The sequence below is a fragment of the Sinohyriopsis cumingii genome, chromosome 16, assembly GCF_028554795.1.
Source record: "Sinohyriopsis cumingii isolate HCF-2022 chromosome 16, ASM2855479v2, whole genome shotgun sequence".
Taxonomy (NCBI): domain Eukaryota; kingdom Metazoa; phylum Mollusca; class Bivalvia; order Unionida; family Unionidae; genus Sinohyriopsis; species Sinohyriopsis cumingii.
In genome coordinates, this window is record NC_142976.1 from 25004706 (window position 1) to 25022342 (window position 17637).

The 17637-nt window shown below is 35.0% G+C and overlaps 1 protein-coding gene across 2 annotated transcripts; it reads left to right on the plus strand.

Moving 5' to 3' along the window:
- The first annotated feature begins 883 nt into the window (after positions 1–883).
- LOC149780088 (TAR DNA-binding protein 43-like) lies at positions 884–17193 on the plus strand. 2 transcript variants are annotated; one of them, XM_089936851.1, is made up of 4 exons: positions 884–1188; positions 7284–7453; positions 8345–8485; positions 9709–17193. In XM_089936851.1, the coding sequence occupies exons 1-4, from the start codon at positions 951–953 to the stop codon at positions 10381–10383; spliced, it is 1224 nt and encodes a 407-aa protein (XP_089792977.1). In that variant the 5' UTR covers positions 884–950; the 3' UTR covers positions 10384–17193. The 2 variants fall into 2 exon arrangements, with proteins under 2 accessions (XP_089792977.1, XP_089792978.1); XM_089936852.1 differs by having other exon boundaries at positions 7287–7453.
- Positions 17194–17637: the final 444 nt, after the last annotated feature.

Consider the following 17637-nt stretch of genomic DNA (forward strand, 5'->3'; position numbering starts at 1 on the left):
AGTTAATCTTAACTCCGTTGGAAACGCCATTATGTGTCTTTGTATATGATATAAATAAAATATATGGATAGTATGTGCGCTGTATAGTTTATATATCACTCGTCGTGTGTGTGTGTGTGTGTGTGTGTGTGTGTGTGTGTGTGTGTAATGGATAAAACAAAAAACATCAATGATAGAAAAAATGCACACAACTTAGTCATTTCATTCATCAATTTATAAATTGTGCATTTTGTATATCCTGCTGCTTTTCTTTTTTAAAATCATTGTAGTGGGGAGTAGAAACATATATAGGGTACAGTTCTAATTGTATGGAAAGATGGGAACCATTTGATCCCATTATGAAATGTGATATTGAAAGTTATTTTGTAGGGGAGAAAAAATAATCTTTTGAGGGCTTATCCTAGTTGTAACGGGGAAAAATACATTGTTTTACGGATGGAATTTCAGTCCTTTAATAGTCTTGAGTTTGGAACACCCATTACTGAAATTAGCACCTGACTCTTTGGTGTATGTGTTATTACAGAAAAGGAGATTTAAATAACACCATCTGTGCTGATAAATATAGGTTTGATCATGAGCAGTTAGAGATTTAAAATTATTGAATTTCAATATCATGGTGTTTGCATAGGTTTACTATGGGAACTGAATTAGTACTACGAGTCCTCAATGGAAAAAGCTAAAAATATTAAAGGTTCATAATGAGTTAGCGTGCGGGGGGGGGGGGGGGGGATATTGACTGGATTAGCAAATATTAGCATGCGCAAATGGTATCGAGAAACTTATATGAGAACCCCAAATAAGCTGGTCTGGTATACTGTTTGATTTTCGATTTGTCAATATAATGTATTAATTTTAGTACGGACCACTACCAATCTGAATGAAAAGTAAACTAGCCGGAAGTATTGATGTGGTACATGTTGTAATCGTACTGTTTCTGTATTTTTCCTGAAATGCCCCAGTTTGTAAGCGTTACCGAAGATGAGAACGAAGAGTCCATTGAAATTCCATGTGAGGAAGATGGCACACTACTGATATCCTCTCTGTCAGCCCAATTTCCAGGGGCTTGTGGTCTCAAATATCGTAGTTCAAGTGGAGGCATGCGCGGTGTGCGACTCGCTGATGGAAAAGTACACCCTCCAGAAGATGGACAGTGGGGCCCTACCACTTATGTTGTTGTTTTCCCAAAGGGTAAATGTATTTAAAAAATGGATTTACATTTTAAAAAAATAGACTCGTACTGAGCTGCCCCACGTACCCCCATCACAGGACCTCGAATCGGTCAGTGGATGGGGGTGGGGGTAGTCCTACATTAAGACCTCGACGGTGATATTTATGTTTGGGACGTCTGGGTCTTACTGCCCAAATAACGGCGCTGTATAGTGTATTCCGATGTCGTTTAACATCGGAACGACAAGACAAATTTTCAGGAATATCTCACACACTTGGCAGCCCATATCAGCGCTGTTTTACAAATTAAAATGTTTTTGTCTGGCTTTACTTACTCTGATGTCTTTTTCATACAAAATTCAAATTCCCACAAACAAATGGACATGTTTTGAAGTTCCATTGGTCTGCATTTCAGTTGGCTGGAATGCAATGGAAGCCAGGAATACTGAAATCGGTTAAAAGGATGATAAGAAACTAGAACAAAATGAAGCTGGCTAAACCCTTTCTTCAATATTAATATATTTTTTATTCATTTCATTAAAGAAATATTTAACTTAACACGATTTCGGCATTCCCAGCTTCCATGCATTCTAGTAAACTTAATGTAAGCTTAGGAAACTTGAAAACAGGTCCATTTCTTGTGTGAGAATTTAAATTTCTTAAAGAAAAGACATCAGAGTAAGTAAAGTCTGATTAAAACATGACTTTGTAGAAAAACATCGTTATTGTCTGCCAGTTGTATGAGATATTCCTGAAAATGTTACATTCATTACAATGTTAGTAAAAATAAAAACACGCTACACAGCGCCATTATTTAGGCAGTAAGACCCATATGCCCAAAACATAAACTTCAGTGTCATGGTCTTACATGTAGGACATGGGGTGGTGGTAGTAGTCCCACAATGCTAGTTTCTACTTTCAAACTTTTGACCTCAGTTTCTATTTATAACAACTGTATGGCTTAGTTAGGAGAGAACAGACTGGTTTTCTAACTTTTAATCTTTGCTCTCAGATTCTTTGTTCTTATTCATATCTGGTACAGAACCAGTTTGTAGGTATTTGTCAGATTTATTCTACTCGATGCGTGTGTTAGAGCAAAACTGTCTTTCAAATAATTTCACAGATGGATTAGGAAAAGACGAAATATCATTTCAGAGATGAACACATGAATTGCACAATACAGCGTTCCATTCTAGGGCAGCTTCACATCCACTGCAGGCTGTGTGGAATATTGGTCATGATGGTAAAACAAAGAAACATTGAATTGGCTTGTTTTGGTAACTCCAATACTAAGGTAACTTCGTTTTACAGCAGAACTAAACTGTGGACACAAATTCTGTAAATGCAGAGGCATTATGTACAGATTTCTTAATAGAACACGGACTACCCCTAGCGGTAGAAGAATATATTGGTCCTTTGTTCAAACGGATGTTTCCTGATTCCAAAATTGCAGTAAATATGCATGTGCAAGAACAAAATCATCAAATATTGTTAGGTGTTTAGGAGAAAATACTTCACTTAAAATTGCAGAAGCCATGAAAATTGGGCCATTTAGTATTGCAACAGACAGGAGTAGTGATTATGATAACAAAAAGTTGTAACCAGTCTTTGTAAGAGACTTTGACAACAAAAAGGGCAAAGTCAGAGTGCTCTTCTTTCATTAACAGAATTAACAGTCAATTACACTGAGATAACATTTTTTGCTTTGAATAAATATAAGTTGGCAGAACTGTATGGGGTTTTCAGATGATACTGCATCAGTGATGACTGGAATTCATAAAGGAGTTGCATTCTGTATTTTGTTGAATGTCTCCATCATTGTACATGTCAGGTTGTCTCTGTCATATGATGCACAATGCTGCAGGAAAGGCTGCTGATAAATTAGAAGGAGAACTCCTGAAGTATCAAATTGGCACTCTACCCTACAATATACTTCATGCGGACAGAGTTGATTTTTTTTTCATTTCCCAGCTAAAAGACCCAATAACTGGAAGATATAAATTTCCTCTTCTTTGTCAGGTTATGAAAGGAATATTGGTTCTTTACCATTCTAATGCTGATTGTGAGAGATTATTCTGTATATTTAACAAAAATAAAACTGAATTCAGATCCAGGCGCTGTAACCCAGCACTTAGTGCTCTGCTGGTGTGCAAAATATTCATAGTCTCCACTGGTACAAAGTGTTTTGAAATGCAATATAGAGTCTGTTGCTTTTTAAAGCTCAAAGTGTTATATACGAAAACTTGACCCCGTAATTTATGTTAAACATCCAGGGATAAATAATTCATTATGTACATATGCTCATTGAATTTTTATCATGTTATATGTGGATTACTCTTTTTCTGCTAGGATTATTCTTTTTGTCCACTTGGTTTACACTTTTTCCTCGCCAGGGGTTGGCATGTACGATACTGCAATGAGTTAAAGGATGATAAGAACCTTGAACGAAAGAAAGCTGTTTGAACACTTTCTTCAATGTTAATACATGTATATTTTTATTCATTTCATTAATGAAGTATATGTCAACTTTTTTTTCTCGTTTTTCAAGTTATGTTGGCCTATGTTTCATTTGGCTGGAATATGATGGAAGCTGCGAATACCAAAATCAGTTAAAAGGATGCTAAGAATCTTTAATTCTTTCAGCCCTGGAGACTTTTGTCATTTTCACCTGTAATGGGAGTAGGAGAACGCATTTTGGAGGTTAATTCTGAATACATCCAAATACATCTGCTTCTAAGAGTTTTTCTCTTAGACTGATGCCTTGTTGTGCTAGAAACCTTAATTTTCACTGGCTATTTGGCACGCCCATGTGCAGAAGGGTAATAGCTCAAATACTGGTACTGTTTTCTTCTTTCATTTTTTTTTTTGTTTGCTTATTGGGCCCATCATTTTCAACTCCTGGCCAGTTCTTATTCCCAATCCCCAACATATACTATTTTTTGCAAAGGTTCACCTGTCTGTGTGCAGTTCGGACCATTCTGCCTTAGATCACAGGCTGAAAAGTCTAAAATGTGGACACAGAATTCGATTCCGACAATGGGCGAAGTTTTGGTGTAAAACAAATTGGGTCTCAAAAGATATGTTTTCGACTCTGCATTTGTAATGCAAGTAGAATGTCCATATCATTTGTTATCATTGTATCTGTATGCTTTATTGTAATACCACCCACTTTTGTATCTCAAATGACCTGGATGCGTAAGAGTTCGAATGTAGGGTACATCCTCATTATGCCTACAGATGGGATTGGGGCTAAAGGAGTTAATAAAATGAATCTATAGAAACACTTTATTCATTGTTAATATATTTGTATTTGTTTCATTAAAGAAACACTTTAATTTAATCTTATCTCAGCATCATATTGTAGGCTGCCCCCACCTTAAGTTAATTTTTTTCTAAAGTTAAGGAAACTAAAAAAATGTAGTGTGCCAAGTTTACTATATAAATGTAAGAGCAACTTGTGCAGTTTTCATTTTTGAAATTTTCCTGATAACATGTATGTTCTGGAAAATAACAAGAAGACAAACTACTACCACAGCTACTATTACAACATTTACTAAAGCCAGGAAAATTAATTGTAATAGTGCTCAAAGAATTTGATAAAATCCCATAGTTGACAGCACCCCATCTAACTTGTTTCCCTGTAGATCTAAACCAAAAGTTACCAACATGGCAGACTTGCCATTTGATCAACAATTTCTTTAAAAATAGGAAATCTTCCATTCAGTGTTGAACCATTCCATTACTTTTTTTGTGGATCTTTTCCTTCATGCTAGAAACCCCATTATCAGAATTAGCAATAATCCAGTAAGTAGACTCTCTGTGCTGGCTGATCATGAGACATTACTACTGCAAAGACTAAACCAGCATCAAGAATGCATCAACAGCCAGTTCAAGCCAAGTTCAGAATATAATGGCTAAGTGAGCTGGTAATTATGCCAGATTATCTTAATTACATACCAAAGATGTGGCAAGAAAAGGTGTCATTCATGTGATAGAGCTTAGAATTATGCGATATAATCAGTTTGGTAATAATTTTGAAAGGTTACAAGGAACATAAAGCATATTGGCAGGTTCAACAGCATCATAGGCTGAAATGATACCATAAAACGGCCATTGTCAAAAGCATCTTTTTATAAGTAAAGTCTCCCCTGATTAGTTGACACTGAAGCACAAACTAGTATATGAATGGTCATCTATTCCTGTTTATTATTAATATGTCATCTTTTGAGTGACAATTTTGGTTAGGGTTACTGTTACGGTCTAGCCCTCATCCACAAGAGCCTCAGAGTCGGGGGATTATCCAACTTTGTTGCATGAGGCAATGGAGAGTGCACGACTTCCCTTGGATGAATTGTAAGCCCATCTCAAGTCAACCCATGACAGATGGTTTTATCTATAAGCATTTGTATTAACTGTAGAGGTTAAGGACATGGAATCAATGACTATTTCGGGGTTTATCTGTACAGTCTCCACATCTTTTAATTGACTGCAGTGACCAAAGAATTGTCATTTACACAGACCCAATGCAAGCGGATTTAAAAATGTCACTTAAAATCTACCTGCCCAATAAGGGCATATCTTTTGCTATTATTTTTACATACATGTACCTGTATAGTTACTGGTCAAAATTCCCTCTTATCACAATCCAGTTTTAGGGTTTTAATGATTAACTGGCCTGTACTGCTGTTGCAAAATGAAAGACAAATTCATTGACTATCAACATAGGAGACGCCAAAACATCAAGCTTTCCTTTGTGTGGAAAGTTATGTTTGTTCAGCTAAAACGCAAAACTAAAATTGATTGATGTTGGTCTTAGTAGATCTATATGAGAATTTAAGACTATTATTACCACTCTTCGTGAACATTTAAATTATGATGGCTATATGCCTTGTACAATTAAACGTGCGCACCTTTTTAAAAGTATTACCTCAATTTGTAGGATTGCTTACATCATTGAAAATGAGTAACTCATGAGCACGTGATTCAACATAAATGAAGCAGCTATTAAGGACTAGCTGAAATGTTATCTGGAAGAATGCAATTTGGTGGAGACAATGAATAAAGCAAAATCTGCATCTAATATGTTTGGGAATAAGTAAGGATTTAAATGACGATATGCACGCTTTGCACTGTGGAAGTACTGTACATTTCAGCATGGTCTCCCTGGTAAACTCAACCGACCCGTGGATTTTGAAGTCTGTATTTACCATTATCTAACTTCATGTTGGAGAAATCAGAAAATATGCACATGCAAAATAATAACAAAATCAATTATAGTACTTTATATAACAGTTTAATAATTGTCGGGTCACCGAAAATTACTTTTTTACATGGCTATGTCTTAGGACATGGAAAAAAATTATTGTTTCATGTATTAAGATTTACAGCCATTACAGCAGTCAACAAAAAGACCTAAAATCTGTCAACTTTAGACATTGTCCAGCAGATAAGCCAACCCCCCCCCCCCCACAACCCCTTCTTCCAGGCTTCTATTATTTTCCTAAATTATTTGACTTATACGCGAGTATATATGGTAACCAATGACAGTAGAACTATGTTGTACATTCATAGGTTACATGCTTCTCTTTGTAACAAAGTGTATAGCTTTTGATATAATTAAGCAGGTGATTTTCAACAGTTTAAAGAACCTAATAATGGAGCCCCAACAGGGGATGAATATTAATTTTTCAGCATCTTTCAACAACTTCAGAATGAAAACACAGCATATAGTCTTCAGTCTCAAGGTTTCTTTTGAGCATATTACATGATACTTTTATTTGAAAGTCAAATAACACAATATGGGAGGGTTTGATTGTAGACTTAATAGGGGCCCTGGGTGTCAAGCTGAGTTGTCACATTCTGCATTGAGTATACCAGTATTTTTGGCCATGTTACATTTAAAGATTTGAATTGGCCATATCTCTTGCTTTCCCAAATGAATAGACATCAGATTTATCCATAAAACCAGCAGAAAGCCTGAAAGATCCTAAATGACTGGCTGGGTCAGAAGATTGAATTTTTTAAAAGAAAAAGGACTGGGAGGGATGCCATTAAACCAACATTACAAACAAGACAGTGATTTTTTAATGATTTTCTTGCATTTATTTTAAATATAGTAGATACCAAGAGAAAAGGAGATGATGCAGTTGACAACCCAGTTGCCAAGATGAAGCGCAAGGATAGTGAAGTGACCAGTGACCTGATTGTGTTAGGCTTGCCTTACAGAAGCACAGAAGATGACATGAAAAAATATTTTTCACAGTTTGGTGAACTGAATCTAATTCAGGTATGAAAAGATTTCTGGCAAGTCATTTCAGGAGTCCAATTAAACCAAGCATGTGCAACATGTGGCCTGCAGGCCACACCCGGCCTGTGACCTGGTCTTATATGGCAACACTGACACTTTGGCTTTAAAAATTGCTATCCAGACTTCACCCTGGAAGTACAGTCAACTCCGCTTATATGCATAGCTTCGGGACCGGACCCAAGCTATGCATATAAATGGAGTATGCATTTAAGCGGAATTCATGTATATTTACAATGAAAAACGGGAACATACGTTCACTATGCACTTAAGCGATCTATGCAATTAAGCGATATGCATTTAAGTGGAGCCGACTGTAGTTGCGCATGCCTGTATAAGAGTTTGCTCCAGGAGTGAATGAGGCATTGTCTTACAGAACATGGTGTTCTATCTCCTTCAGGGAATCAATATATTTTGCATGCCTAAAATGTAAAAACAATTCTGATAACAACAGAATCTAATTGTAAAAAGTACTAAGAAAAACAGTTCCAAGTAAAAGCAGCAGCTTGCTCATGAAAGGTGCAAAGTACTGCACACTGCCTGTTCCACAATGGTAAACAATATTATTTAACTAAAACAGGAAGAACATTACTTTAGATCTATCAGGTTTCTTAATTCCACAATCAACCATCCTGGTCCTTTATAAACATTAAAAAATGATTAATTCAGTGCAGTCTTGTAGACTGTAAAATAAATTATTCTAGGCAGGTCTTTTTCTTTTATTTTATAATTAATAATTCATTTTGGTTTGATTTTCAAAAGAATGTTCTTGCTTGTTGTTTTACTTTGTGATGGCAGATCAGAGTTCATTGCTGGTGCAATTGACTGCACATTGTGCATGCATAAATTGGGTGTTGATTTCTATTTTGCCAGGTGAAAAGGGATCCCAAGACTGGAGCTTCCAAAGGTTTTGGGTTTGTCCGATTTGCTAGTGCCGAGTCTCAAGCCAAATGTCTCTCCCAACGACATATGATTGATGGTAGATGGTGTGATGTTAATCTACCAAACAGCAATGTAAGTGAGGGACACTATGGATTTATTTATGTCAAGTCAGTTTTGACAGAACATGGAGTCATTTTGCTAACAGCCATGCCTGTGGTGTCACGAGTTTTGTAATGTGAATGGATATCATCACCTTCCAATTTTTGGATTTCAGTATTTCCATTTTTGACTAAAATGACAATTGTCATTTTCTAAATTGTTAGATATGCCTGCAGTCAATAAGGGAATTAAATTTTCCTCACAGGTGGGTCTACAGGTATATTGGCAGACTCCAAAGGCAACCTGTCATTTTTTTCTGATAAAATTTTCTTCCATGGGCATGAAATTAAAGTGAAATGAATTTGGGGGGACATGTGCATAAATATCATTAATATTTATTATTTTCATGTATTTTATTTCTTATTATTGTCAAATTTCTAAAAGCAGAATTATTGATTGCACCATTTTATTTTGCCTCTGCTTTTATTTTATTCCCTACAACTTAAACCTTAACAGCCTAAGATCTGTTAGTCTTTCTGTGGGTAGCTAAATTGGGTTGTGCTTTCCCCTTTGTAGTAGGCATTAATGTACCGACATTGTACCATAATTGCCAGACTGAACTTTGCCAACATGACCTGATTTTACAACTTTGCATTAACTTAACACCAGCTAGGTTTTTTATAACATAAATCTTCAGGTCTGTTCCAATAAAATAAACTTGGGACCCAGAAATGCACTTACAGTTTGGACCAGACACCCTTAGATAGAATGTATAATTTTGTATAATTTTTATATGAACTCCATGAGTAATTAGAATACACTGGAATATATTTTGAGAAAACTGTCTTGCTAGGGTACCATGTATGTTTAAATGGAACATGCCTCAAGAAGTTTTAGATAGCTTGATAATTTCTTATATTGAATGAAACATCTTAAAACTTGCCTTGTTTTCCGCTGTGTGATCTTTCAAAATAGTCATTATTCAGGTCAATTTATTATGTATACGAAAAATGTCTATTAATTTCATCTATTCCTTTTGGCGGCAGTTAAAAAAAAGTTGTATGATTCACAAATGGTACAGTTCTGTATTGGATCCTGAGTATGTGGTAATATGTAAAAGAAAAAATTATTTATTTAACATAAAAATAGTAGTGCTTGAATCATGTCCAGGAGAGCATTAAAATGATAGACAAAGTACAATTTAAAGGAAATAATTTATTTCCCTATTTCTTAATTTATTTCTTTTACAAATACAGGAAGGCGTTGGTGCACAGGCTGCCATGAGCAGGAAGATATTTGTAGCCAGATGTACTGAGGATATGTCCACTGATGATCTTAGGGATTATTTCAGCAAATTTGGTGAGGTTGTGGATGTCTTCATTCCCAAACCATTCCGATCATTTGCATTTGTCACATTTCAAGATGCTTATGTAGCACAGTCTTTATGTGGGGAAGATCATATCATCAAGGGAAATAGTGTTCATATCAGTAATGCAGCCCCTAAACAAAAGGACCCCCATGCTGCTGATAGAAGGGGAGGAGGACCTGCATATGGACCACCTCCTCATGATCGCCGATCAGGGGGATGGGGGGCACCTGCCAGAAATTCTGGGCATGAGATTGGGGGCATGGATGCAAATTTTAATAATATTGGGATGAATGTTTTGAGTTCAGCAATGCTTGCTGCTGCACAAGCTGTACTTAGCGGACAGACAACCCCAAGTGCACATAACAGCTCTGCCTCTGATAGCTATGAAAATATGGGTCCAGGCTTTGGAGGGACAAGAGACACAAGGGCACCTCAGGGAGGTTACTCCGGTAGTTGGGGGGACAGCCATACTAGCACTAGCAGTACTGGTTATGGGGATTGGTCAGGACACACAGGGGGATATGGACCTTGGGGTCATCAGAGTCGAGGGGGATGGAATTAATAGTTTTATTTTGTTGTTTTGGACAATTTTGCTCTGAAAAAATAAATGGATCACTTAATCAGCATACAATGCAATCACCAGATTAGATCTCATAATAAACTGTCGGTCAATAAGTCCTTCATTTCCACTGCAGAGTTATCTTAAAGATAATTCAATGTACAGAGCTTTATTGTAAAATTTGTAACTAGGATTGGCTAATGGCTGGTCAGTAATGCATACCTGGGACCCAGGGAAGGCACTTTTAAAGTGGGGTACTGGTTCATAGATGCAATTTAGAATTTTCTTATTATTTTAATATGAACTCTATGAAATTAAAGTATTCTGGCTCATATTTTTAAAACCTACCCTGGGTACCATGTATGTGTAAATAGAACACCCCTAATCTGGACCAGAACATGAATCAATTTTTGGTCTAATTCTGTTGGTAAACAGAAGATTTCTTACATTTTTGAGGTTACTAAATAAGAATTTGTGTAGAGTCTATTAAATAGTTTTAATTATGCTGGTATAGTGCACCAAACAATTCTAAACTGTTCACCATGATTGTTTTGAATAACACCAAAGGGATTTGGCTTCATATAGTCTTTACATTTTTTTATATTGTAAATTTTTCAGTTCCTATTTTGAAATAGTACTGTCAGTGGTATAGGGAAAACAATAACATATTTGTCATCTTTGTTCCTCTACAATAGGATCAACCAGAAATTCTCAACAACATGAAAGTTTCACTCATATTTTTAGCTCTACTAGTTGAAAACCGTAAGAGCTTATGCAATTTGCTGTTTGTCTGTCTGTCATTACTTTTTTTTTTATCAATACTTCTCTTAAACTTTTGTGAGGATTACAGTGAAACTTTACACATTCATCCCAAGGTCTCGTTGGTCTTAAATGAAAATGGCCTCAGTCTGTTGTCCACTGTGCTGGCCATCTTGAGAATTCTATCACTGCTTCTTTTGAACAGATTGTCTTGTTGACATGATTCTTCTCAAAATGACTAATTATGATGTCTAGTTGTTCCTTGTTGAAATTGGTGACCACATTGAAAGCTAACTTCTAAACAGATGGTCACATTGACAAATAACTGGTAAACCTAAATTCAGAATTATCTCCAAACAAAAAGATGTCAAGATCTGGAATAAGAAACACCTGGGATATATTTTGTAGTTTTTTTCTGTACATTGTCAAAATTTATCTTTTGTAAAGTGTTAGGTATGTTTGGATAAAGTAATAAACAGTTCATTTTATATTCACACAGCCCACTGCCAAATTTAAATGTATGGAAGCCCAAACCTAGATTTCAGGTTGCCCATCAATTCCACAGCACAGAAATTGTCAGAACCCAAAAGATAATAAGATGAACATCATCTGATCAGAGTAAATATTTCTGGTCTGACTTATCTTCATCATAAGATAACTGTTGGTCTACAGAATTGTCTTGTGTTAACGAAGGTTATTTCCTTTGAAATATTTCTATGTTAAATTTATTCTCCTTTTCTATCCTACGTGATTAAAGTCTAATAAAAAAATGAGAAAACTAGGCAGCATTTCGCCTAAGCACATAAATACATAATTCCACAGTATAACCTTGTACCTAAAACTTTTATAACCAATTTTGTAACTAATAAATCTTGAAGCTTAGCTTATTACTTTTTGAAGTTTTTTGGTGCTATTCTTTATTTAAAATTTAAAGAACTTGGGTTATAAATAGTACCATATAAAAATTATTGTACTGATTTGCCACTAAATGATAATACGTATTTCTTAAATCTTCTTCCTATTTTCATGCATAAATTAAATAAGCTTCTTAAGATGTGCATCAGGGGACTTGATATTGTACACTTTGATCTTCTGTATAATAAGTTTTTCAGTATCTTTTCTTAAATGAACCAGACCAATTAAGCTTTTTCCTTTAATAAAAAACTATGTCTAAAGTTGTAATATAATTAGATTGTTATGGCTGTCAGGACATGAATTTTATCATTCAGACTAGATTTGCTGAGTATATTATTTTTAAAGAATAGAAAAGTCAGTTTGGCTAAGTCTTGATTTTAGAGCATATATTGTTATGAGTTTGTAGTTTATCGTTTTGAAAACCATTATCAGTTAAGATATCCACTCAGATTAAGGAAGAAGTATGTGAGTTGCCACTAATGACATTTCTTTATTATGGGATAATAGCTGACATTGTATTTATCTTTGCTGTAGAGAATATATGAGCACAAAATATTAGATCCTTAAATAGAAATTCCAAAAGGGATTAAAAGAAAACAGTGTCATCTCCTAAGTCATGTATTGAGAATTGCTTTTGATCAGAGACTGATCAACACATCTCCCTTGGGCTTGTGTGGGGGGGGGGGGTCGTTGAAGCTAAGAGTGTATTAGGTGATTCATAAAGACTGTGCTTATTGGGCTTGGAATTAAGTTCCACCTTTACATTTGAGGCAAAATTGTAAAGTTGTTCCAGTTTCCCCATCATCTGGATCGTCATATCAACACCATTGCAAGTGATACGTGGCTAATGAGGTAACAGGTGGACTGAAGTTTGATAAATGGCAATCAAGGTAACAGTTGTGAGAGGGAAGAACATGATGAGGTAATGATTGAATGAAGGAATGGCAGGAGACGAGAAGGATAGGTTGTGTCCTCAGTTCACTTCAGAGAGAAATTTTTGGTGTGAGCATCTAAGAAAAACAGGAGAGTGAAGATGTAAATCTAAAGATGTATATTCGTGATGATGTGAATTTCAGAAGTGAGAAAGATCCCCCGGATTTTTAGTTGTGAGGAAGAGCACCGTTAGTGAGAGTTTTTGAGATCTGGAGTGAGATAGGAAGAGACGGGGGAATAAAATGTTCCGCAAACAGGATGCAGCATTCAGGTGTGAGGAATGTGTAGAGATTTCAGTGCCTGAGAGCTCAGATGTATCTGCATCGATTTGAGAGACATTAAAAGGATAAATTATGATTTGATTAAAAACAAAATAACCAGACTGAATTTCAGTGTGGGAAAAGGTGCCTGGTGAAATCCAATGCAGGAAGTCACAATATTCGTTGAGGAGAAAGAGCTTCATTAAGATGGAATTAATGACATCTGCAAACAGATCTGATGTGGGAAGAGAGATGCCAAGGGACAGAACTGCTGTAATATTGTCAGTTAGTCGAGAGGAGCAAGTGAGACTTAAATCCTGGGAGACAAGGTCATATAAGTCAGCTGAAGGAAGAGAGTCAGAAAAGAAGATTAAATGACAGCAGTCATTGTATAACTTGGATGCGTGTGAATGAATTCCCACAGGTAGTGAGAAGGATTCAGTGATGTTTTCAGTGAGAAAGTAAAGGGATATTGTGTGCTTCTAAATCAAGCTGGTGTGTAATCTAAGAAATGATGTTTACAACAACAACAAAAAGTTTGAAAGATCTGCAGCGATGTGGTAGCAGCAAGGAGGAGGGATGATAGCTTGAAGCAAGAACATGAGCTTGAAGCAAGAGTGTAGAGCTGTTTAAATAGCTAGTAAGATTCATCATTGAGGTAGAAGAATTAAGTGGGGAAAATAAAAAATTTAAAAAAATACAACCAAAGTGAATTTCGTTCTCATTAGTAAGAAGTCTGACACAACAGTCACTTTTCCAACAGTTTCATTGGCATCAATATTTTGTATGGATTTTACAGTTTTTCGTTTGTATATATTTCCTAAACCCTCTGATAGACTTTTATCATATTTGGCATAAATCAGAAAGAAGTTAAAACCATTCTACGTGTTTGCTTGACATTTTACTTGGGGCAAGATCTCAGTCATTTGAAGAATGAGGTTTTTTGTTGTTTTTTTTATACTTACTAATATTTCTTAAATTTCTTGATAAAATCTCTTTATATTTTGGCATTATATCATTATAAAATTAAGACATTTAATTCCAAGACACACTTTTAGCTATGTCCTTGAGGTCAATGTTACAATTATAGAAAACGTAAAGATATTTGTTCAAGGTTTTTTCATTTGCTTTTTTTCAGAAACCATGATAGATTTTTTTTTCTGTATTTGGATGAATCATTAAAAAAATTTAAGAATTTTTTTTTCAGTGAATGCATGTTTACCTTTTTGTCTGTAGGGTCAAGATCATTGTCAAAGAAAATGTGTATTGTGGTTTGGGTTCAAATTTCTCTTTTTGCATACATGTCCTGAACCACATAATGGATTTTCTTCACAATTGGGACAAATTATTATGAATTTTAAACAGTACATTTTGGTGACATGCACTCTTGCCATTTCACCGTGGGTTCAAGGTCACATTCATAGAAAATTTATATTCATGTTTTAGGTTCAGTTGTTTCATTTGCATAGATTTCCTAAACCTCTTGATGTATTTTCATACATTCCTTGAATCATTATGACGCTAAGACCGTTTATTCTGGAACATGCTTGTTTAACTTTTTTTACTTTGGGGTCAGTGTCACACATTTGACAGCCATGCTTTTAATAGATGGTTCAGCATACAGCTCCTATCATTGTAATGTGAGATTACAAAATAAATTTACACACAGTTTATGTGAGATCATAGATAAGGAAGGTGTACATAAATGAGAAATGAGAGGTAACATGTTATGTATGTTGGAGGGATATGTATTTGTTAGGAAAGGTCGGAATGCTGGTCAGAGAACATTTAGGTTAAAAACAGGAAAAAGATAAAAAAGTTCTGAAGAGAAAGGATGGAGAAACCAAGGAATCTTAATGGTCATTTAATGGAGTGTTGTTCATATGAGATCAAGAGAGTCGGTAGCAGCCATTTGTGAGATTAATAGATCTGATCTTGATCTACTGGAGGTTAGCATTAACTCGCATCTTGGATAACCTTGAAAAAGAGCTGTGAGATATGAGCCATTTCGAATGTTCTGGGAGAGCTTGTCCATTGGAGAGGAACAATTTTTTTCCTTTACAGAAATTCTTCACAAGACTTATTTTCAATTTTCTAAGATTAGGCAAGTTTAAAGAGACACCTGAGGATGTATAGAGAGACCACGAAGGTTTAAGGCAAGGATTAAACAGGTAAAGGTACACTTCTCAACAAGCTCTTGAAAGGCCTTAAGAGAAAACATCTGGATGAAACTGACAGGTAAACTCTGAGAGATGTGAGAAATGTAAAACAGAAACAATATCCATTTTATATTTTTTTGGGGGGGTGATAGAAATATAAAATCAGACTTTGATTAAGAAGAGCATCCTTGGTTAATTGGCTTGAACTGATGCAGGAAGCAAGCCATTCATTTTTTATATGATACATTCAATTATCTATAGTGCATAACGAGGAAGTGTGTTCTTTAGAAACATCTTTTAATGATGAATTATTAGTAGCAATAGACATTGCAGTCAAATCCTTCAACAAACTTGAAGGTGAAACCTTGGCAGCATCAGAATCAGGTGTGGAATTGACTTTATTTTTAATGATTTTTAATGTTCTTGCTGTGACACTAATCTTTTTGTTTAGATTAAGTTTTACTAAAACCACGGTTACTTTCCTGGTAAATTTTGATGAGCCAGGCTCTTATACACGTCATCTTTCCAACCATGTTTTCAAAATTAATTTTTGGGTGATTGTTTTTGAGGAAAAGTAAGAGAAAAAGTATCCATGATTCTGTTTGTTATAATTTTATATTCACTGAATGACTTAAAATCCATTTGTGAGTAAGGAATCAAGCTTTGTATACTTGTATATAATCATTATAAGGTGTCAGGGTCAAGTTCACTGCTAAATATTTTAAATTTTCATTTGCAATTTCCTTACACTTTGAAAGCTTTTTCAGAATAATGGATGTATCATTATCACTAAAATATGTGTCGTGTACCATACTGGAGGTACATCTTCAAGGTCAAGGCCATGACTCAATATATTTTTTTTTTCATTGCACATTTCCTTCTGCTCCATAACTTTAAAACTGCTACGGATTAACAGATTGAACTCAATATATTAATGCATCATGACTAGAAGATGTGTTGACTTCTACATTGGATGTTCCATATTCAAGGTGAGATCTTGGCTCAATATTTTTTTCCATTATTATTTCCTTTCCTCTCTTTAACCTTAAAGTCATTTAAGATAAGGTATGAAACTCTAAACCATTTAAGATTTATATCTTTATGGTCAAGGTCACTGCTATTTTTTTCCCATCACTTTTGGCTGCTGCATTTTAGAGTAATTTGAGATCAAGGTGTGTAACATTTTATGCTTATATAAATCATCTTTGGAATGTATATCTCGACCAGTTTTGAGTTCTATATTGGAGATCAAGATAAAATAATTTTTTCTGCACAATTTAAGACTGCAAACCATTAGGTCACTGTGACCCAATGAGTAATCTCCAGAGTCAGCCATGCACTACTAGTGCCAAAATTCAGGAATATTAAATACAGGGCAGGTGTATAATCTGCCATTCACAATATTCAGGGGAGGGGTGGGTGGGCTGTAGGTGATATTTCTAGGCTCAAATATTGGTATTTAATACATACTTGACAAAAAAGTTGATTTGTTTGGAAAAGTGAACTTGTCAGAGCAGTTCTTAGTTATAAATTTGGAGTCCTTTCAAAGTTTGTTTTTTTAAGTGGAGAGAATCTTATGTTTGGTTTTGTTTTATTTTGTTCATTTTTAATCAAAAGCACAGTAGGAGTGATTCAGTATCTTCATACTAGGACTTGCACTGGATCAACTATATATGTACATGCTGTCTGACAGTAAAGTTGTAGCTTTCATTTTATTAAGTGTTGCTATATAATAATAGCAATTTGCATTTCAACATGTTTTGAAGAATAAACTGAAAATGGTTTTATGATGTCTTTGGTTTATTTATTTGGGTTTTTTTGTTTTGTTTTAACACAGTATGAATCTTCACATTCTTTCTCAAAATTTGTGTTCTAAAACGTGAGATGTTGATGGTTTTTTTGAGGGGTGTGTGTTTCAACTCCAAGGCCAATATATGGTTGCTGGGGCAGGCATATTTTATCAGGGATTAACCAATCAAAATAATGTTCTTTGTATTAAAAATTCAGTAATTCCAAACAGCTATTACATATCCAAATATCCAAATTATAAATGAATGTTAGAGCACTGCAATTTCAATGAATGAATAATTAAATAAACAAATCAATCCTTTCATAGAACTCTTCCAAGATCAATAGTACTGCTATGAATGTCTAATTCCATGTAATAATTCACTTGTTTAGAATTATAACATGCAGTAGCAAGAGTGCAATGCAAGGTTTTAAATGAATCA

What these genes read in the sequence shown, in the direction of transcription:
- LOC149780088 (XM_089936851.1), top strand. Translation starts at nt 951, where the DNA reads ATGCCCCAGTTTGTAAGCGTTACCGAAGATGAGAACGAAGAGTCCATT. An exon ending in TGTTGTTGTTTTCCCAAAGG is followed by an intron (nt 1,189 to 7,283) that starts GTAAATGTATTT and finishes TTTTAAATATAG; the next exon opens with TAGATACCAAGAGAAAAGGA. An exon ending in GTGAACTGAATCTAATTCAG is followed by an intron (nt 7,454 to 8,344) that starts GTATGAAAAGAT and finishes CTATTTTGCCAG; the next exon opens with GTGAAAAGGGATCCCAAGAC.